The sequence below is a fragment of the Vidua chalybeata genome, chromosome 5, assembly GCF_026979565.1.
Source record: "Vidua chalybeata isolate OUT-0048 chromosome 5, bVidCha1 merged haplotype, whole genome shotgun sequence".
Classification (NCBI taxonomy): domain Eukaryota; kingdom Metazoa; phylum Chordata; class Aves; order Passeriformes; family Viduidae; genus Vidua; species Vidua chalybeata.
This window is the reverse complement of record NC_071534.1, coordinates 70,663,764-70,686,676: the sequence shown is the minus strand read 5'-3', so window position 1 is coordinate 70,686,676 and position 22,913 is coordinate 70,663,764. Positions and strand designations below refer to the sequence as shown.

The 22,913-nt window shown below is 49.5% G+C and overlaps 1 protein-coding gene across 2 annotated transcripts in view; it reads right to left on the bottom strand.

Moving 5' to 3' along the window:
* EXOC4 (exocyst complex component 4) overlaps positions 1–22,913 on the bottom strand; it is a 309,659-nt gene that overhangs the window by 8,134 nt on the left and 278,612 nt on the right. Inside the window, exons 15-17 of one of the 2 annotated variants that reach the window (XM_053943113.1) lie at positions 19,406–19,547; positions 15,714–15,892; positions 14,282–14,441 (exon numbers count right to left, since the gene is read on the bottom strand). In XM_053943113.1, coding sequence (XP_053799088.1) covers positions 14,282–14,441; positions 15,714–15,892; positions 19,406–19,547 — 481 coding nt within the window. The remainder of the gene's footprint in view (positions 1–14,281; positions 14,442–15,713; positions 15,893–19,405; positions 19,548–22,913) is intronic. The other variant, XM_053943114.1, reaches the window with a different exon arrangement.

The window sequence follows — 22,913 nt, the reverse complement described above, 5'->3', positions numbered from 1 at the left end:
GTAGGCCGTGGTTGGGTTCCAAAAGTCAATGTCTGCCTGGGGTAGGTCGTGGTTGGGTCCAACAAGTCAATGTCTGCCTGGGGTAGGCCATGGTTGGGTCCAACAAGTCAGTATCTTGTGGTAGGGTGTGGCCGCGTTCATTAAGTCAATTTTGCCTGCAGTCGTTGTGGTCGGTGGTTGTGTGTCATGCTCCAGTAGTAGCTGTGGTCAGGTTCATTAAGTTGTAGTAGCTGTGGTCAGGTCCAAGGAGCCCGTGTAGTAACTATGGCAGAAAAAAACCAGGATGGGTTCAATGCCAAAATCTGAGATGTCCAGAAGTGGTGGACACCAGCATGGAACTGTGGATCTCCTGGATGAGAGATTCAGAGCTTCAACCCTCTCCTGCTTGCTTTCTGTGGTGGCCACTCGCCTGGGGAACATTTCATCCCAGCTTCTCCCGATGCTTGGAAACCTCCAGGTTTGAGGCCACAGGTTTTTATGGGCAGCTGCTGCTCGTTTCCAGAATTTTTGGTTGAAATTGCTTTTCCCTCTCTATCATCCTGAGGGCAAAAGTCGTATTTAGAGGGATTGAAACCCACCACCACTAAAAGAGCAGCTCCCACACTGCTGTGTGCAGCACAGCTGTGGCCTCTTCTGGCCATTCCTGGTGGGTTTAGTTCCAATTATCCCAACTTTTTCATCCAACAGAGCTTCACTTACAGTATTTTTTTTTTGCCAGACAGCACAAACCTGAGCATAATGAAAATATTATCAAGGCAATGTCAGTGCAGGGTAAAACCCAGAGTATATGGGGTATCTATCTCCACTCCTCACTGCATGGAAAAAACAAGTTTTACTCATGGAATATCTTGGGAGTTGCATCCCTTTGCTCATCACTTTTCATGGACAGACTCCACTGCAGAGCAACAGCAGCTCCTTGGAAACAAAACTGGTCCCCACAGAGTGAGAAGAGAATCCCTGCACTGCTGCTGGACGGTGGAGTAGTTCAGAGCCATCAAAAGCACAGCAATTCTCTGAACTGCTTTTCATCTCCTCCCAGAGACGCATCTTCAACTGCACAAAACCTCCAGGCTCTCCAAAGGACTCTGCTGCGAGAGCTGAACCTGGAGTTTTCCATAGTAATTTATTCACTTATCAACCTCTCGCAATTCCCATTCGAGAATTTCCCGAGGCACTTTGGAGACACTGCATCCAGAACGTCTCTGTTCTCTCAAAGGCTGCTTTGAGGGTGAGAAGGACCAAGCATCCCACCATGGTCCCATCCAACCTCATCCATTCTGTGATCCAATGGGGTGGATCCCACCCAACAAGAGCCACCCCACAGAATCATGGAATCACGAAACCATTCAAAAGCCCTTTGAGATCATCCAGTCCAACCATTCCCAGCACTGCCAAGGCCACCACTGGCCACGTCCCCAAATGTCACACCCACATGGCTTTCAGTCCCTCCAGAGATGGGTATTCCAGCCCTGCCCTTCTTTGGTTGAAGAGATTTTTCCTAATAGTGATGCTCCTTGAGAAACCAATCCCAGATTCCACCCCTGAAAGCCCCTCCAGGGACTAAAAGCACATTTTCCTGACGATTCCCAAAATCTGCACATTCTCCATGAAGGAAATCTGAATTTCCCCCAGCGCCCCACTTTTAACAGATGGCAGAAAAATTCACCTATTTCCCATGTTGGGCTGGGCTTAGGAAAACAAGCCAGGATCTGAAGGCACTGAATCCTATTAAAAAAAGACATATTTTATATCTTGCTTCTTCCCAATCCAAGCTGTTCTCCACCAAAGCATCAAACTTGCTCTTATTTGCACTTCTTTCCTTCTCCTCTTTGTTTTTCCACACATGACAACATGGAATCCGTGTTTGATTTACGACTTCTGCAGAAGATCTACTTGAGAGACCCATTTCAGCTTTAGGTGTTAATGCACCTCTGTGACGTGAGGTGGCAGCTGAATTTTAGAGTTTCTCTATTATTTGAGCTCAAATCTGGAATACAAATTATAAAAGACAAGGGGAGCTTTACAGCCCTCAGTAGAATTGGAGTAAGACATGATACGTTGCACATAATTTCCTGAATATATCTAAATGTTGACATCATCAATGCAGTGCTCTGGATGTAATTATTCAGATATCTCCCTAAAAAATAAGAATCGAGGCATTTGGACTTTATCTGAATGTGTGGATGCCTCCTGGCTACGAGGCCCAGGTTCATCAGAGGACAGATTTAATTGCTGCATCAGAGTTTGTGTGTTGATATTCGACATCTGACGCGCGAAAGTTCAGGGACGCCAATCAGGCACGGTGCAGATGCCACTCTGCAAAACGTTCTCAGACAGTCTCCATCTGTCAGATATGGTAATCCCTGCTCCCCATCAATAATTCACCTCCTTCACTCCATGTTTCCTGCATTTGAGTCAGAATTTTTAATGTCAGCCCCAGCAGAGGCTCCACCTTGGATAGACGGCGTTGCCTGATCTGCATTCCCCGCTCATTCCTGCCCCGGAGCCTCTCGCCTTTGGCACTTCAAGAATAATTTCTCAGTCTGTTTGTTTTTTGGTTTTTTTTCTTTTTTTTTTACTGCAAAAATCACAGCTCTCTCCTTTTGGGCCTTCTCATCTCACTCGAGGGTGGAAGTCAGAGGGTAATTATGGCAATCACACCGAAATCCAGCTTGGATGGATCATGCCTTTCCCGGGAAAGCTCCTGGGGATCACCATGGGGAAGGCTGAATCCCCCAAATAAGATCTCACTGTACAGCTGAAGAGGGAGGAAAGGGGAGCAAGGGAGGGAAGAAGATGATGTGGAGCTGTTCCTCCATGGGTCAGAAAATGCTGAGGGGGCATCTTGTCCCCAGCTGACTTCATGGAGCCCATAAAATCTCGGTTACATCCCAAACTCTTTGCAGCCTTAAATCCTTGAAGAGAATGAATAAAAAAAAAAAAGATGGAAAGCAACTTTTTACACAGGCCGCAGATGATGACAGGACAAAAGGAAAGTTTTAAACTAAAGAGGTGAGATCTGGATTTGGTTTTAGGAGGAAAGGGTTTATTGTGAGGCACTTGGAGTACCCTGGGATAGGGAAAGGTGGATGAAACTGGATGGGCTTTAGGATCTCTTCCAACCCAAACCATTCCATGATTCTGTGATCCCAGAGCCAGGAGAGGGCTGATTGTTGAGAACATTCACTGGCATGAGGGCAAATTCCCCCCATAATCATCCGTCAATCCTTCAGCACCAGTGATAAAGGAAGGTCCCCAGGTATCCCCCAGCAGCAGCAGCCCCAGCTCTCAGCATTTAAAAGGTGGAAAAATCATCTTGGGACTTTTTTGGGGAATAAACCCTGAGGATAAGATGTGATAGCTGGGAATGTTACAGATCCCACCACCTGGAATGACCAGCACATCCTCAGGCATGGATCCTCAGCAGGTGGTGAAGGATGAAACTCCTGGTTGCAGAATGCAGCTGGTGGAAATCCTTATTTAGGATTATTTAGGATTATTCCTAGCTGAACTTGTGGCTTTGCACCTGGACTCACCATCAGCCCTGAGCTGGCTAAAACCTCCAAGCCAGACCGAAAATCAATGAGTTAAAGATCTTGTTGATTAAAGAGTAATTAACTATAGAGGAAATGGAGGAATGTATCTCAACCTGCCAAAATTCAAGTGTCCAGTGCAACCATTTCACCACCATGGTCACCACTAACCCTTATCCCCAAGTGCCACATCCACATGGTTTTGAACTCTTCCAGGGATGGTGACTCCATCAGTGCCCTGGGCAGCTGTGCCAGTGCTTTGCAACCCTTTCTGGGAAAAAAAAATGTTCCTAAATCCAGTCCAGACCTCCCTTAAAGAATGACTTAAAGGGCTGGAACCCTGCTGTTCCTGGGCTACACCTGCTGCCATCCCTGCTCTACCCCAATCCTGTGTCATGGCTTGAGCCTGTTGGTCCTCTCAGTTCTGCTAATCCTGTCCTTTCCTCAGTTTCCATTTTCCCTCCTCTATCTCACCAGGAATTGGCCTTGGGACCCTTTCCCTTCCCTTCCCTTCCCTTCCCTTCCCTTCCCTTCCCTTCCCTTCCCTTCCCTTCCCTTCCCTTCCCTTCCCTTCCCTTCCCTTCCCTTCCCTTCCCTTCCCTTCCCTTCCCTTCCCTTCCTTCCCTTCCCTTCCTTCCCTTCCCTTCCCTTCCCATTTCCCTTCCCTTCCCATTTCCCTTCCCTTCCCATTTCCCTTCCCTTCCCATTTCCCTTCCCTTCCCATTTCCCTTCCCTTCCCATTTCCCTTCCCTTCCCATTTCCCTTCCCTTCCCATTTCCCTTCCCTTCCCATTTCCCTTCCCTTCCCATTTCCCTTCCCTTCCCATTTCCCTTCCCTTCCCATTTCCCTTCCCTTCCCATTTCCCTTCCCTTCCCATTTCCCTTCCCTTCCCATTTCCCTTCCCTTCCCATTTCCCTTCCCTTCCCATTTCCCTTCCCTTCCCATTTCCCTTCCCTTCCCATTTCCCTTCCCTTCCCATTTCCCTTCCCTTCCCATTTCCCTTCCCTTCCCATTTCCCTTCCCTTCCCATTTCCCTTCCCTTCCCATTTCCCTTCCCTTCCCATTTCCCTTCCCTTCCCATTTCCCTTCCCTTCCCATTTCCCTTCCCTTCCCATTTCCCTTCCCTTCCCATTTCCCTTCCCTTCCCATTTCCCTTCCCTTCCCATTTCCCTTCCCTTCCCATTTCCCTTCCCTTCCCATTTCCCTTCCCTTCCCATTTCCCTTTTCCCATTTCCCTTTTCCCATTTCCCTTTTCCCTTCCCTTTTCCCATTTCCCTTCCCTTCCCATTTCCCTTCCCTTCCCATTTCCCTTCCCTTCCCATTTCCCTTCCCTTTTCCCTTTTCCCTTCCCTTTTCCCTTTTCCCTTCTCTCACCTCGCAAGCCCCGTGCCCAGACCTGGCCATGTCCTCACTGTCCCTCTGTGTCCCAACACGGGCATTTTCCTCCCTCCCAGCCATTCCCTGCCCGCTCCCACCCCTTCCAAGGGACACATTTCTGATTCCAGCAGGCTGAACGCTTCACTCCTGCCTTACTCTAATGAAGAGAGAGGAGAGCGCGGTGGCAGCTGTGACTGCAGAGCCCAGGGAAGTGATGAGCAGTGACTCCAGCAGCACCAGCCAGCCCCGGGATCAGCAATTCCCGAGCTGATAAGGGGGTCTGGGGCTCGGCAGGTCCTAATGAGATCTGACTGACAGGGCAAAGCAATCTGCTCCTCCGGGCCCGCCTGTGCCTCTCTGGCTCGTGCTGGGAAGATGCCGCCTCCTGTGAAAAAGGCAGGACATTTTCCTAATCGCTGCCATTTGCAGGTGGGAGCCAGGCAATAGAGATGCATCTCCAGCTGACAATCCGATATTTACCTCTCCTTCAGCTGCAGACAAACGCCTGGGATGGCTGCTCCTGACACAATGATGGTTCTTCCTTTTATTCTTTTTTTTTTTTTTTTGGCGTTTCTTTTCTGTGTGTGTGTCACACAAATTCCCTTCTTAAAAGAATCTGTCCTTTCCCTTAAAGCTGCTTGTTGGGAATTTCATCAGAACCTCCCAGAACAGTATCCAGCACCTTTAAGCATGGGAGAAAAAAGCAGTTTCTAACCCAAATAGGAGATCCAAGGTCATATGGGAGAGCTCAGACATGGGGTTCACATTCCCATACATGGGAACATGGGAACATCCCATGGCATGGCTCTGGATGTTTGCTCAAGCTCAGTCTGAGGGCTGGGCTCTTCTCCCAAGCTGACAAAACAAGAGGCAGCAACCTCAAGTTTCAGGAGATTTTTAAGTTGGGTATCAGGGAAAGCTTCTTCCCCAAAAGGCTTTTCCAGCCTTGGTGGAGTCCCCATGCCTGGAGGGATTTCAAAGCCGTGTGGATGTGGCACTTGGGGACAGGCTCAGGGGTGGCCTTGGCAGTGACAGGTAAAGGGTTGGGCTCCATGACCTCAGAGGGCTTTTCCAACCCAAATGCTTCCCTGATTCCAAACAAAGATGATCCACTGAAGCCCGTTCCTTGTGCTGCGAGGTGCCACTCTTGGCTACTCTAAAGCAAAAAAAACTCTTTTCATTAAGGAAAACCAATGTAATTCCCTCTTCTTCCTCGCCTGGATTCCACTGGATCCCATTTCCAGTTCCACTGGATCCCATTGCCATCCCTGCACGCTGCTGCCTCCGTTGTCTCCAGCCCAACCCCTCGTGTTTTGCTCCATGGGATTTCCAGAGCCTGGAGCTGTGGAAGTGCAGGGAATCAGGGGAAGGTCCTTGGATGGGACAGAGAGGAAAGGATTTGCTGGAATGTTCCTACGGAAGTTTTAGAGCAAGCCCACAAATAAAGCTGCTCTCTGTGCACACAAAATCCAAAATCCTGCTAAAGCCAGCGGTGGATCCACCACACACACACACACAGGCTTTACCTGGACCTAAAAATGAGCTTTCACACTCAAACTCATATTTCTGTGGGGTGAAAAACTTAGCAGAACCTGGACACCGTCTGGATCTGCAGTTTTGGCCTCCTGATCCAGACTTCAGACCTGGTCTAAGACTCTGCAGCCTGGGAGGGCCTGTGGGGAAAGCCCTGTGGCCTCTTCCCAGCCATAACCTCTTCCCAACAAAACGTCTTCCATGTTTCCTGTGGAAAATGAAGTGCAGGGAGAAACTGAAGTCCCCTGCAAGGCTGGGAACCTGGCAGAACCCCCTGTCCCACCCCTTGAGCCCAGCCCACGTGTCCTGGGTGGGTTTCCCAAGGATCCAGAGCCCGTGGGGAGCCCATCCCACCCCACTGCTGACCACGGACCGTGTGGGTTTGCTCCCTATTTTTGGTACCACAACCCACAACGCAAATTCTGTGCAAAATAAAGCAAATATTGACGAGTTCTCCACGATTTCCCAGAGCCACCACAGAGGTGACAGTGGCCACCAGGACTGACACATCCAGGACGTGGTTTCAAACCCCGGCCTGAAAAAAAGCAATGCCCACCTCACACTCCACAGGCCTGGATAAACAAAAGGATCCAATTCCAGCTGGGCAAGCAGAGTTTCCTGAACTCAGACCTTCCATTAAAGCACTTCCACAAGTAACTGGCCGGTGGCAAAGCATCATCGCCAAGGCCAAAATCACTAAAGGTGGAAAATAAGAAGAAAAAACTTCCAGCAAGAAAAAATCCCTTGCCTTTAATTACCATTAGCAATGCAGCATGACAGAGGGAGATAAACACACAGGCACCTACACAAATAAGGAGCTTGGGAACACAAAGTAATTACTTTGATTTTTTTTTTTCTCCCCCCGCCACCACTGACATTCAAAACTTATTAGTCTCCAGAAAGCACATATCAGCAAAAGACTGTCACCTCGGGGATAAATGAGGGATTTGTTTGTAACTCATTTCCAGGAGAATATATCCTGATGGTTTTAAGGCAGAGGAGGAACGTGCTCTGGCCAAAACAGACTTCTTAAAAATGTTTATTCCCATCTTCCCGAGCCGGTTCCCTGGAAATGGGAACACCAGGTTTCTGCTGGCTGAGAAGTTCACCCCATTGATTGTTTCTCTAACACGCCACGAAGCGAGCGAGGAAAAGTCAATGAAGCCTCTCAGTTTTTCAGTCCATTTCCAGTTTAGGAAAATTGAATTAATCTCTTTACTCGGAGCAGCTCAGACATCCCTGTCCAGGCAATGAAAATCACTGCAGAGGCCACGAAAACCTCTCTCTTTTAAAGGTTACAGAGCGAAGATTAAAAGCGCCTCGGGGAAGGGCTGAAAAGCCTGATCAAAATAAAACATTGAGTCAACACTGAGGCTGAGCAGGACTGGTGCCTTCCAGAGCCTGCTGATACTTTCAGATGATTCCTTCTGGCACTTGGAGCGATCCCCAAGGAGAGTGGGTGCTCCGTAACCTCCTCAAGGGTTGGCCTGGCGAGGAATATTTGAAAGCAGCCCTGAGGAGAAGGACTGGGCACATCCATGGGGAAGAGCAGGGTTTCCTCAGAGCAGAGCCACAACTTCCAAAAGCTCCAAAATATTCCAAAATCTCCTCTCCACCCCGTGCTGGGAAGTTTCAGCAAAGGACTTGGCCACGCCTCAGCTTCCAGGAGCTCCTGAAGGCCAGGAAAAGCTGGAAGTTTGGGAAACCTGGAGCAGGCACTTGGCTGAAAAGGCCAAAGGATCTGGGGAAGGGACCAGGAAAAGCTGAGGGAGCTGGGAAGGGGCTGAGCCTGGAGCAAAGGAGGCTCAGGGGGGACCTTGTGGCTCTGCACAAGTCCCTGGCAGGAGGGGACAGCCGGGGGGGTCGGGCTGTGCTCCAGGGAACAGGGACAGGAGGAGAGGGAACGGCCTCGGGCTGGGCCAGGGGAGGGTCTGGGGGGATTTTGGGAAAATTCCTTCCCAAAAAGGCTGCCCAGGGCAGTGCTGGAGCCCCCATTCCTGGAGGGATTTAAAATCCATGTGGATGTGGCACTTGGGGACTTGGGGCACTGGTGGCCTTGGCAGTGCTGGACTCAATGATCTTAGAGGGCTTTTCCAACCTAAACAATTCCATTATTCCAAGTGTACCGAAAGCAGGGAGACACCCCAAGAAATGCTCTAAGGAATGCTATGAAGGCACAGACTGGTGCCATCCTAAAACCCCTGGCAGCTGCAGATTTAACTGGGAATGAAATCCACGGGTGGGTGAATTGCTCCGGGGAGTTTCAGTGATCCCATAAAAAGGTGGATCACTGGGATGCACCCGTCTGGGGAAAGGCCACACAAGGACCCTCTGATCCCCTAAATCCCCCTGGGGAAGAAAAAGGAGGAAGGTGAGGATGAGGCCATCAAGCTGAGGGATGGTTTTTAATCCTCCCGCGATCGGGATTTTTGGTTAATGCGGTGAAACCACTAATTACAGCTAATTAAACCTGCGCTGAGATCAAAGCTCAGCGGAAACTACAGGGGGGAGCAAACAAGGCGGAAAAGAAAGGGAAAGAAAATAGGGATTTTGTTGTAACCGAGTCCTTAATTGAAAACTAAAGCAGCTTTGTTAATTAAAAGCTGCAAGCCCAAACGAGGACACGCTCCCCATCTCATCCAGTCTGTGATGGGGACAGCACAGCTTTCCCACGCTGGCAAAGGGAAGATTTTTCCTCAGAGCCTGTTCTGGCCCTCATCCCCTGGAGGGAAGGGACTTCCTGGGATCCAGACTGTGAAGATTTGGGGATTTTTACCTTTCAAAGAAATGGGGGAATAGAGTGCCCTGTGTACTCAGCTAATGTGGGTTTTACTCAAACTGAATGATCTTAAACACCCCAAATTTAGTCCTGGCTTGAGGGCAGCCCCAAGGAGAACATCTGAGATACTTCCCTCACCCACAGGCAGCATCTCAGGAGCTCTGCAGGAAACAAAGGGATCCGGGTCAGGATTTGCTGGGCCTGATGCTCTCCACACACAAATCGAGCTCAAAGGTGGCTCTCAGAGGAAGATCCCCTCCACCCTCAGGCAACCTGGGCACCCAGGCACAAGAGAGTAAAAGCAGACAGAGAAATGAGATTTGGCAATGAAAAGTCTTCCTGCGGAGCACGGGGATGTTGGAATGCTTCCCTTTCCCTCGGCAGCTCCCAGCAGATGGCAGCAGGTCATTGCTGATCCCTGATCAGCAGGGAACGGCAGAAATCTGGGGATAATCGAACAAAAAACTGCCCAGCCTGGCAGGACAGGAGCCCTGAGCGCCGAGGATGCAAACCTGGCAGCACAGCCCTGGTACCCGGCCCGGCAGTGATGCAGGGCTTGACGTGGGTTTGATAAAAGCTCAAGCTCCAGCTGCATCCTCCATCCTAAACCTTCCCATCCTCCCCTTTCACGGGATCATGGAACGGTTTGGGTGAGAAGGGAGTTGAAGGATCACCCAGTGCCACCCCGTGCCACAGACAGGGACATCTTCCACCATCCCAGGGTGCTCCAAGCCCCGTCCAACCTGGCCTTGGAATAAAGACGGAGTTTGAGTGAGGGGAGCATTCCCCAGCCCCACTGAGGGGATGGAGAGGGTCCAGGGAATGGAGCTGGGAAGGGTCTGGAGAGGCTGAGGGAGCTGGGAAGGGGCTGAGCCTGGAGCAAAGGAGGCTCAGGGGGGACCTTGTGGCTCTGCACAAGTCCCTGGCAGGAGGGGACAGCCGGGGGGGTCGGGCTGTGCTCCAGGGAACAGGGACAGGAGGAGAGGGAACGGCCTCAGGCTGGGCCAGGGGAGGGGCAGGAGGCATTTTAGGGAAAATTCCTTCTCCATAAGAGTTGTTAAACATTGGAAGGAGCTGTCCAGGGAGGTTTGGAATCCCTGTCCCTGGAGGTGTCCAAGGAACCTCACACAGAGCTCTGGGATGGGGACAAGGTGGGGGTCGGGCACAGCTTGGACTCGATGGTCTGGGAAATCTTTTCCAGCTTCCATGACCCCGTGAGTCCATGATTTGGGTTTATTGATGGCCAAGCCAGGAACAAGTGGAGCTCTGATGGAAATGTCCCAGCCAATAGCCCTGGAAATGCCATCAACAGCAGGAAAAGATTCCTGGTCCCTGCAGGACGGTTGGCCCCGGGAACACCTGGAATGGCAGCACGGGGAAAGCTCCAACTCTCTCCAGGGGTGGGGACACCTCTGGATCCCTCTGCTGCCACCACCTGAGGCAGGGAGGACACTGAGACCCAGGGACAATGACAGCACTGCTCATTTCCTTAATTTCCGAGGTCACAGTGGCACTTGTTAGAGAAAATGTTCCCATTTCATCCCTGCTCTCTCTGTTCCCCTTGCAACCACCTCAGCTCACTCTCCAGAACACTCAGTGTTAACACTTGTAGGACTCAGAAAGTCCCTTTTTTTCACAGATTTTTTTTTTTTTTTTATTTGAGGCTGAGTCTGAAGCAGAATCCTCACCCTTTGTGACTACCTCTGGTGAAATCTTCATAAAATCCCAGAGAATTTCGGGTGGGGATAGAGGGAGAGGAGGAAAGAAGACACAAGGGAAAGGACCTGAGTAGGAATTCAAATTTGAAGCTTTTATCCCTTTCATGCCATGAATCTAATTCTGGGTGTGAAACTTTGGTAATTTGGAGATATTTGGAAGTCATGCTCAGTCCCAGACTTTGCAGCACATGCCTGGATGTTCCACAGGGAGAAAATCCTGCTTTTTCCTTAATAAAGCAGTGGAAGCCCCAACAACCTCCTGCATTTCTGCTGGCCTAGATATTGAACACACACAGGAGTGAAAAACCTATTAATATTTGCAGGAAATTTAGCAAATGCCACAAATCCTTTGTGACACCTCAGCAGTCAGAACCAGCCTTTCTCTTGGTGGAAAAAACTCCTCAGACCACTTGGCAATTTAATTTTTTTTTTTTTTCCAGTGGAAACGTGCTCCAGCTCCGCCTTGTGATGCTCTGCTGAGGCTTTCCCTGCCTTGAACTGAGAATCTGAGAGCAAAACTCATTTAAAACACATTTTCTCCTTGCCATGGGACTGCTCCCAAAGCAGCCAAACGCTGCTGTTGTCACCTGCAGGCTACAAAGCTTTGGAAAAATGGGGTTTAAACAGCAAAAGCCTCACCAGGACCAACAAGTGTTACCTGGGCGTGCTGAGAATCCTCCACGTGATTTTGGCTTCAGAGGAGAAAGGGTTTCCCCTTCCAGCTTCCCTGGTTGGGATTTCTACTGCCTGAAGTCACTGAGCAGAGGAGAAAGGGAAGCCCAGTGTTCTCTGAGGCCTCTAAAAAGCCTTGAAGACCATAGCAGAAGTGAAAAATAAAATAATAATTAAAAAAAAACCAAAAGCACAACGCTCGGGAAAACCTTCAAAAAACTTTTGGTCCTTTCTCAACTGGTCTGGTCTTTCCTACAAACTGATTTCAAAGAGGTTCACTTTGAGAAAAGGGACCTGCTCCAGAATTCAGATTCAAGGCATGGAGAGGGGCTGTGTGGAGAGCGCTGCATTGATTGTTAATTGTGGCTAATTGCTGCTGGAAGCCTCAGGGTCATGGACACAGAAATATCCTGTCCCACTCATGACCCTCCAGTTCCCTGGAGAAGTGAAGCAGGGAGGGAATTTATCCCTGGATTTCTCCATCAGCTCTGCCACTGCTCCTCTACATAAAAAAAACACTTTATCTTGGAAAAGGCCAAACTGAGAGTTATCCACAGCACAGAGCATTTACAGATTCCCGCCTGAGCCGTATCACAGAGGCACAAATCACTTTTATCCCAGCCTGATGTTGTTTTATGCTTTCTGGAGGGGAGTTGTTATGTTTATTTAACAGCTTGAGTAGACCTGGGTACCGTGGAGTCCCTGGGGTGACGTGAGAACCTTGCTCAGGTGATTGTGAATTCAGGTGAGCAGGGCAGGGCTTGGATGCACCAGAGCCTTGTTTATGTCAAAGGAGAATCTGGGTAATAAACATTTAAACTTTCAGGAGTCATCTGAAGAGCTAAACAATCAAACAGAGCATGGAATTACGCCCCAGAAGAAAAGAGGGAAGTGATGAAGCTGTGAAAGGAATAAAAGAAATGTTGCTGAATTGATTAGATGGGAAGAGTTCTGCACAAAGCTGCTGTGGGAGGGTGGGGGTCAGGCTCTGCCCCCAAGGAACAAGGGACAGGACACAAGGAAATGGCCTCGAGTCGTGCCAGAGGAGGTTAGGGCTGGATATCAGGAAAATTCCTTCACCACAGGACAGTCATTCAAGAAAGAAAATATTAAATCTGGGAAGTTTATTCCTTGCAGAGTTTCTCATGGATCTTCCTCCCTCCCCGTCCTGCGGGCCTCAGCATCCACTGCTCCCCCATGCCAATGCTGATCTGAAGAAATGGATTCAGCAATGATCCATCCCCAGATGAGATCCCAAACAGATGAGGCACTCAGTCACACTCCTCATCCAGGCAGCTCAAACCTCCCCCTGAATTCAGCCTCCAGCAGCAGTGGCCAAGTGATGGCACCAAGAGTTTGTGGTGGGTCAGATCCAAGTTTCACACAAACCTCTCTCATTTCCTTTCAAAGGAAAGTTCCAGACCTTTCCTTTGGCAGTTCCTGGGCTCAGCTGTCCCCTCCTGACCCAGACAGGATCAGCTGAGGAGCTCCCTGCAGCCAGCCCTGAGTCCAGCTGCCAAAACCACTGCTCAGGGCTCGCCTTCACCTGCTTATCCCTCAGTCCTCCCTGAGTGAAGAAACCCCATAATGTGGGAGAGGTTTGCAGGGGGTCTGTCACACACAGTTTTGGGGTTATTTTTGGGGTTTTTTTTGCTGTTCCTGCTATTTCAAGGTAACAGAACTCGAGGGAGATGTCCCTTCAAGCCAACCTGGATCTGGTGGCCCTGAGCCTTCAAAAAACCGAAATATTTTTGACCTGGGAATAAATCCAAGCCCCAGTGTCATCCTGTTTAAGTTCTACCCACCACCTCTGGAAGCTTTTGGTTTTGGAGAAGCCCCAAGGAAGCGCCAAGCGCAGACACTTTGGTGGGACTTCACATCAGCCTCAACTGATGTGAAGTTGAGGCTGATGTGCAAAATCAATCCAAGGCTGATGTGCAAAATCAATCCAATTGAGCAAAATCAATCCAAGGAGACAAACTCTGCGCCCTGAACCTGAGGAAGGAACTTCCAAAATGCTCAGGATTTGCAAAGCATTCCCTAATTTCCTCTATGGGGGCAAGGAAAGGCTCACAGAGACATTTTACAGCCCTGCTGGGGGAAAATCCCTCTTCTTTGGGAGAGAGATGCAGCAAGAAACTCCTGCTGAATTTAAGCAGCAGTTCGCAGCTCCTTAAATTTGAATTTCTCCTTCCCTTCCTCTCCAGAAGAGGTAACTCCAAAAAACACACAGGGAAAAGGGAATTTGTCACGGGGCAGGTGCTGAATTAAGCCTTTGGAGAGTCAGGGCTAACTCTTCTCTCTGCTGGAGACTTTCCTGGGGATCTCAGGCACCACTTTCAGTGCTTGAGTTCCCAGCAGGTAAAAACCTGGAAAATGAGATTTTATCCCTCACCGCCATTCCAGCAGGGCCTCCCCGTTCCCACAGCTTTTAGCACCACACTTGGACTCGATGACCTTGGAGATCTTCCCTAACCTTAACAACCCCCCTGATTCCATGATCCCATGTCCCTCTGAACGCTGTTCAACCAAAGGAAAGCCAAAATTGCCTCCAACACCTCCAGCTGTTGAACTTGCCACTCACCTGGCCACCCGAGACTTTTCGGAAGGAGCCACCTCAGCTCCTGTGGGCACCAGAAGAGTGACAAAAGGCCGAGGTTTGTGCTCACCTGGCGAAGTCCAGGTCGGCCTCCCGGGACATGGTGATGTTGGTCAGGTTCTGCTGCAGGATGAAGATGTTCCTGCACATCTTCTTGATGCCGGACTCGCTGATGCGCTTGAAGTAGTGGGCGCCGTTGATGAGGATGCAGGAGATGAGGTGGCCCAAGCCTGCAAGGGGGAAGAGGTTTAGTGCCAATAATTCATGGTAAAACCCCCAAAATGAGCACTGTTAAGTGGTGCCTGTGAGCTGGATCGAGGGATAATTGGATTTTACCTGGAAACCCTCAGTAACCTTCATGGTGCAGTTTAGGAATTTCCACCTCTTTAGTAAAAAACACAAAACTGCCCCAAAAGTTAGAGCTGTGCTATCACGACCACTGATCTTTAAGCAGGCTTTGCATAATGTCCCTGCCAGTCTCTCTCCCTGTCTGGGCAGAGCAAGGGGTCACTGCAGCTCCTGTAAAACCACAGGATTTTAATCTGTTATCCAGGGTGGTGTTCTCCCTGTTTTTCCTGGGAAATTCAGTCTCCAGGAGCAGGAATGAGCTGCATTCCAATGCCCCTGATGTACAACCCCTCTCTGATCAGTCCTGAACAGTTTCCTGTGTCTGAAGGATGTCAGAAGGGCACAGCTGGGGGCTAAGGGACACAGGCACCCCCAAAATGATGCATCCACTCGTGCCACATTACAAAGAGCAAGAACCCAGCCTGATTTGCACTGCACAGGTCTGGGCAAGCCCAGAGGCCAATTAAAAGTCTAATTTAAGGATCTAGTTCATGTACAGGGAGCCAGGATGGGAAATCTGTAAAGCCCAGACCAGGGTTTAAGAGGTGCCTGAGATTCAGGAGGACCATGAGTATGAATTTAAACTTCAACAGGATGTGAGCGGTCCCCATGGCTCTGTGTGGAGTCATTTCCCTCTTCTTGAACAAACAGGGAATCACAGAATCCCAGGATGGTTTGGGACCTCAAAGCCCCTCCAGTGCCACCCCTGCCATGGGCAGGGCCACCTCCCACTGTCCCAGGCTGCTCCAGTCCCAGTGCCCAGCCCGGCCTTGGACATTCCAGGGATGCAGGGGCAGCCCCAGCTGCTCTGGCAATTCCAGCCCAGCCAGGAATTCCCAGTTCCCAAGATCCCATCCATCCCTGCCCTCTGGCAGTGGGAGCCATTCCCTGTGTCCTGTCCCTGCAGGCCTTGTCCCCAGTCCCTCTGCAGCTCTCCTGGAGCCCCTTCAGGGCCTGGAATGTGCTGGAAGCTCTCCCTGGATCCTTCTCCTCTCCAGCTGAGCACCCCCAGCTCTCCCACACGGTTCTCACTCATCGACGCTCTGCAGGTGACAGCAGCACCTCACTCTGCTTCATCCCTGACGGGAACCCCGTGGAGCTTTGGGATGAGAATGGAAAACCCTTTATGGAGGAAGGCTTGGGAAGTGCCTGACCTTCAAAGATGTACTGGAACTTGTGCTGCTGCAGGCTGGCACTCATGGCCTCCTCGATGGCGCTGATGTCCTTGTTGAGCCGCACCACCAGCGGGTCGTAGTCCATGCTCTCCACGTTGGCCACGATGGCATAATTCCCTTGTTTGGCCAGAGGGATCAGGTAGTGGAAACAGTGAACCCTGTGAGGCATGAGGGAGGAACATCACAATGCAACAACCCCCGTTTTAAAGTGTTTGTGGTGATGCAAAGTGGTTTTTCCCTTCCTCAAGCTGGTGAAAAAGTAACTTCATGAGATGGGTGGTGGTGTCTGTGTTAAAGGCACTCCTCTTGTCGTTGTCCCATCTTCAGGGATGGACCCAACAGATCCTTGGTGATAGATCTCACCTCCATCGTCCCGCTGAATTTTCCCAAGATTCCCCAACTTCCCATACAATACCAGTCCTCCAACAAGAACTCCTTCCATGAAAACCTCATAAAAGGGATAACTGGCATGACCAACGGGCCAGGGGTCATGGAATGATCATTAAAATTCCAAGATGGTGCCTATTCCCAAACTCTTCACACTACTGCAACTCCTTCCTGTTCACCAACGTGCCCAAACATCATCCCTCCATGGAAGGAGAAATTCCATGCAGTCAAATCCCAACGTGCCCAACCATCTCCCTTCACGGAAAGAGAAATTCCACGCAGTTAAATCCCAACTTTACCCCCTCCATGGAAAGAGAAATTCCATGCAGTCAAATCCCAACGTGCCCAACCATCATCCCTCCATGGAAATAGAAATTCTATGCAGTTAAATCCCAACTTATCCCCTCCATGGAAAGAGAAAATCCATGCAGTCAAATCCCAGCGTGCCCAACCATCATCCCTCCACGGAAGGAGAAATTCCACGCAGTTAAATCCCAACTTTAACCCCTCCACGGAAGGAGAAATTCCACGCAGTTAAATCCCAACTCTACCCCCTCCATGGAAAGAGAAATTCCATGCAGTCAAATCCCAATGTGCCCAACCATCATCCCTCCATGGAAAGAGAAATTCCACGCAGTTAAATCCCAACTTTAACCTCTCCATGGAAAGAGAAATTCCATGCAGCTTAATCCCCTCTTAGGACTCTGCAAAAAACCGTAATTAAGTCGTTTCTCTCAAAGCCAGAGAGGAAAGAGTCGTGTCCAGCAACAATCCATAGCAGAGCTCCTTCTGCTTTTGTAATCACCCAGGAGGAACAGGGTTGGGTTCTACTTCCACCAGGAGAGGTTTAGGTTGGATTTAGGGAAAATTCCTTCATGGAAAGGGTCGTCCAGCCCTGCACAGGCTGCCCAGGGCAGGGGTGGAGTCCCCATCCCTGGAGGGATTTAAAGCCCTGTGGATGTGGCACCTGGGGACAGGGTCAGAGCTGGGAATGGTTGGACCTCATGATCTTAAAAGGTCTTTTCCAACCTAAACGATTCCATGGTTCTGAGATTTACCTGCCAGGGGAACAAATCAAAGCCTGAGGGAGAATCCCTGGCATTTGGGGCATAACTCAGGGTCAGCACATGGGGACAGGAAGCTCACACCAGAGTGGCCCAAAGCTGTGACAGAGATGTCCTGGCTTCCATATTCCCTGGAAAACACCCTTGAGGTGGCCATCACAAGCAAGTCCAGTTTAGGGTAATCCCCAGAGTAAAAGCATCTTATATATAATTTTTTATATTGTTTTAAAATATGAAAATCCTGTAACAGACATTAAGTAGTCTAAAATTTCATGGTTATTCCAACAAAAGCTGCTTCCATTCCCAGTCTGGATGGGGCTTGGAGCAACCTGGGATAGGAGAAGGTGCCCCTGCCCATGGCACTGGATGATCTTTAAGGTCCTTTCCAACCCAAACCTTTGCAGGATTGTAGGATGTGATTCCATGGCTTGGTGAATGACCTGAGTGTGCCAAATGTCTCCTTTAAGGAAGCACATCCAAATCCAAGGAGCAGGATCTCAGTGACCTCAGGGTCACGTCCAGGGGCACTGGAGGAGGGGAAGACAACACCAACCTGCATCTGCAATGAACGGGGGTTCTGAGGTAGGGGAAAGTCAGGGGATAATTGTGTGGAATTCCCAAAAATTCCTGGAGAATTCATGGAGCCAATTCCCAAATCCCTGTCTGTTTTGGTGTCTCCTCAGGTTGCACCTGCAGCAGCCAGAGGTGGGATAAATTCCCAGGCTCTTCCCAAACGTGCTCTGAGTGTCTCTCAAACCACAGGGATTCCATGGATGGATTCCCACTGCGCTGTGCACCTTGGACATGGCAGATCCAGGGAATGGGTGCAGGATCAGAGAATCCTGCTGGGAACAGGCACCAGAGAGACTGGGATTGCTCTCTGTTAGTGCAGGTGGTTGGAAATGCGGAGTGAGGGATCCAGGGAAGCTCCCACCCCGCTGGGGTTTTCCTGATGGCAGCACCTCTCCTCAATCCCTTCCACCCTTTGGACACGGTGACGTGGTTTGGTGAATTCACAGCTCCAAACTCGGCTCCTGTTGGAAGCACTGGAGAAGCTGGGCAATGCTCTGCCCTAAATTACAGCAGAGTTTATCCCTTGATAAATTCCATTGGAATTTATCCCTGAATTCCATTCTACGGATTTTTGCTTAACTCAAATGTGACAAAAAGCCACAGAGGCCAGAAACCCATCCCAAGAGTCCGGGTTACTTCAGCCCAGCTAGAAAACTGCTCCATTTCCATACTTCCACCACCTTTTCCTCAAATCCTTCCAAGCCCAGCAGGTGATGGATGGCAGGATGAAGGAGTGCTGACAAGAATTAATGTGGATTTTTTTTTCCAGAGCTCCACGCTGACTCCAGCAGAGCACACGGGGACACGACGTGGCTTGGGATGTGTCGCCGAAGAACAAATTGATGATCCATCAAATCTCTGACATTCCCCTTCTATTTGATGCCTCAGAGCCAAGGGAAGCAACGAAAATACACCTGGCCTAAACAGTTCTCCAGGGAAAAGCATCTTCCCAGCCCTGGAGTGGTCAGCTGGCAGCCTGAAGAAAGGGATTTGCTGCCTTTGATCTTTGCATGTGAAGGCAGAGACTTCATGAAATTACCCAGCCCTTGAAAACAATCCAGCTCCAGTTCCTGTTACTGTTTGAAAAAGTAGGAGGAGAAGCTCCTATTTGCAATCCCAAAAAAACCCCACCAAACTGTGGAGACACCTGTTAGACTGTGAAAACACCATTGTGTTGTTTTGGAAGGATGAAGTCCCTGAAAGTCACATTTTTCCTGGTCTCTGAACTATAATAATGGAATCACAGAGTGGGTTGTGTTGGAGGGACCCGCAAGATCATCCAGTGCCACCCTGCCATGGGCAGGGACACCTCCCACTATCCCAGGGTGCTCCAAGCCCTGTCCAGCCTGGCCTTGGACACTCCAGGGATCCAGGGGCAGCCACAGCTGCTCTGGTAGGAGCTCCCCACACCCACATTAAGGAATTTCTTCCTAAATTCTCTTTTAGTTAAGATACAAACCTCCCTAGGAAATACCACTTTTGGTACCCTGCCTCCACCCCACATTTGGCCATCCACGATTTGGAGGTCTGGCATTCCTGGACTAACCTTTGATGCTGCTGTGGACAAGTTTAATTGTCTCCTCTGGGCATGATCTTCACCTGCAGCCTCCCAGGATCCCCCTCCATCCCCAAACCCCAGGTTTTTACCTGACTTCCAAGTGCAGCACCAGCAGGCAGCGATCGGCCATCTCCTGGAAGGACCTGGCCAGCTCACTCAGGCTCTGCAGGATCTGCTCGGATGCAGGAAGGTGTTCCAGGCTGGCATGGCTGTCCTGGCCTGGGGACATGGCTGCCGAGAGAGAAGAGTTAAATTTGGGACGTTCTCCACCCCATCCAGAGCCTCCTGTGTGCTCCCATCCCAGCTCTGGATGTTCCCTCCACCTGTGATTCAGGAGTGGATCAAGGACCAAAGTGCTCCTGTCTGCCGGACGGGTCCGTGTCTCACCAACGGCACGGGACCCCGACTGGCTGCAGACTTAGGATTTATCATCTGTCTGTATCACACAAGCAAAGAGCAAGAGACACAGGGAAACAAAGACATCCATGCAAATCCAGAGCGGAGGCAAGATGGTGAATTGCAGTGAAAAATCAAGACCCCACAATTCCAATCGATTTGTAGGGCACGGTATGTTTTTTTTATTACAGCGCCGGGCGCACGCCAGGATTTCCCTTCAAAGGGCATGCGTGCCCCTGAAAACTCCCAATCCTTTTTTATTACTCTAGATAATTTACATATTCATAGAATTTCACCATAGGTTCATGCATATTCATTCCTCTGATTTCACCTTACAGCCAGTTACACTTGTACTCAGTTTTTGTCAGAAAGCACAGAGAGAACTCCTGGGTCTGTCTGTTTCAAGGTCTGAAGAGTCTTTCTTATCTCTTATCTCTTTAGCTTGGAAATTTGCATTCTGTCTCCTCAGCTGGGGCAGTTTTGCTAGTGCTGCAGTTACCAGACTAAACAGCATATTTTACTTGTGTTAGCAAGCTCAAAGCAGCACATTTCACCTAAATCCAAACGGATTTCTACCCTGTTAAATTTTTACTCTGTCTCATTGGCAGCCCATGCAAAGCCTTTTTCTACATATTTTTTGAACCAATAGTGTAAAACAAAAGGTGTGAAGTCATTATACTCTGACCAATAAGAAAAGGACCCACGTGGGTTTAACATTAACAAAAGGACCTCAAACAATACACAATAATTCATTATTTAAGATTGAAACTTTTCCTATCTTTGCAGAGCATATATCTAGGACTTTTCACATCTTGAACTATCAGTAAGTTCTTGTTCTTTCTTGATCCTTATGATAAATATAAATGTATTCACTTGATTCTTCACTTCCTAGCTTCCCATGAGAAGGTTTTGAAATTTCCCAGCTTTTCTCAGCTTCATGTCTATTTTCTGAGGCCTTTTTGCACTTTCTAAAGTCTTTTACATATTCCTACACTCCTGCAATGGATTGAACTCCCAGGTGGATCTGAGAGGTTTCATCAACCACCAGGAGACATTTTCCTGGGAAGAGGTTGCTCTGGGCTGAGAATTCCTGTGGCTGCAGAGTCCAGGAATGTTTATCTCCCTCTGCTGGGAGGGAGGAGCTGCTTGGGAGCCAAGGCACCCACAGGTGGGAGGGTCCTTTTTGGTCACCACAATGTCCCTCAGGTGAGTCCCCATCCCTTCAGAGGAGCCTGGCTTTGGTTTTGTTCCTTAACCACAGCTCTTGGGCAGTAAAAAGCAATTAAACCACAGGCAACACCCATGAGCTGCTCATGGGTGGTTTCCTTCCCACTGAAACCTCCCTGAAAAAACCTTCTGGGATTTTATCCCAGCCATGAGTGCAGGTCTAACTCCATAACTTCATCCCTCGGGGCTGTAAAAATGAATTAAACCACAGGCAACACCCATGAGCTGCTCATGGGTGGTTTCCTTCCCACTGAAACCTCCCTGAAAAAACCTTCTGGGATTTTATCCCAGCCATGAGTGCAGGTCTAACTCCATCACTTCACCTCTTGTATTCTATCCCAGGGCTGAGCCCTGAAGCTCCTCCCTGCAGCCACTGGAGCTGCAGAAGCAGCTCCATAACAAGAAAGAACCCCTGTAATCCCACATTCCACCCTGATCTGGGGAAGTGCATCCCAAATATCCGAGTTCAAGGCCTCATTCAAGCAGCACTTTGGAGCTGACATCCTGGCTGGGGTGGTCAGCAGAGCCTGAAATCAGGCTGCCCTGAAACACTCGAATGAAATAATGGGATTGTGAGGAGATCTCCTGGATCTCCAAGTCCCATCCCCACAACCCCTGTGTCACATGGCCTCAAGTAGAGATTCCTGTGCCATTTCAGTGATTTCTACCCTTGCTGGCTCCTTCAAAATGCTTCTGCAACAGGGAAGGTAAAATTTGGGATCGAATTTCCAGCCTAACCCTATTCACTGATGATTTATATTTGCTTCTTTACATGGCAACATTATTCTTTCCCTCTTTGTTGAATCACAGGATCATTTTCTCCAGGCTGAGCCCCTTTCCCATCTCCTTCAGCTGCTCCAGACCCTTCCCAAATCCAACACATCCCAGGAAGGATCTGTGCATTCCCAAGGAGCTGCTGACAATCAAATTCCAATTGGAGTCATGCTGATTTCAAGAAATGTGACTTTTGTACAGCCACAGCCCTGCTTTGGGAGAGGAACTTTGGATTAAACACGAAAAATAATTGGCCTAAAATTAAACACACCCTCAGATCCAGCCTGAAAAGAGGAAAAAAAAAAAAAAAAAAAAAGCAAAGTGAGGGGATAAAAACCCCAATTATTTTTGTGCAAAACAAATTAAAGCAGAGGTGAACAAACAGAAGGGAACTGTACAATTAAGTGTGGAAATCACAGAACGTGGAAGTAGATGATCTCTGATGCCCAGAGCAGCTCTGGCTGCCCCTGCATCCCTGGAAGTGTCCAAGGTCAGGCTGGACAGGGCTTGGAGCACCCTGGGACAGTGGGAGGTGTCCCTGACCATGGTTGGAATGAGGTGATCTTTGAGGTCTCTTCCAACCCAACCCATTCCATGAATTAGCTCCAGGAATTAACCCCTCTCAGCAACTCCTGAGGTCACAGCAAAATTCACGAAGTCATTTTTTGAACCAAGGAACACCGAGAAATTCCCAGCCTGGCGAATACTGCTGGAAATGATGAACTGGCCTGGAGTGTGAAAGGGGAATAAAGAGGGAAACCAGGGTGACAATCCAGCCTGGGTGGGTGGGAATGATGAGGATTCCCCTTCCCTGAGACTCCTCCCAGCCCCTCTCTGCTCACTGAGCTCTGTCCCACCAAGAAAATTAAATTACCAGCGAGGGGGTGAGGGGCTTATTTACACAAGCTCTAATTCCAGATTATCCCAGGACTCTCAGGAGGCACTTGGGGAGAGCTGTTTGTCCTCCAAGTGACCCTGGAGGGTGGCAGGACTTCAGCTCAGGGTCAGGCCTAAGGATAATTACCTGGTGACAGGAAAGCAGAAATCCCCACCTGTACCATCATTTTTTTTAAGCCCAAATTCCCACGTTTTGAGAAGTTTTTATCCTCCTGGAGATGCACGTGGTGCAGGAATCATCTCTCTTTAGCCGAGCCAGCTCTGTCTGGAGATGCCACACTGGAAGTGCTGGAGATGGATGGA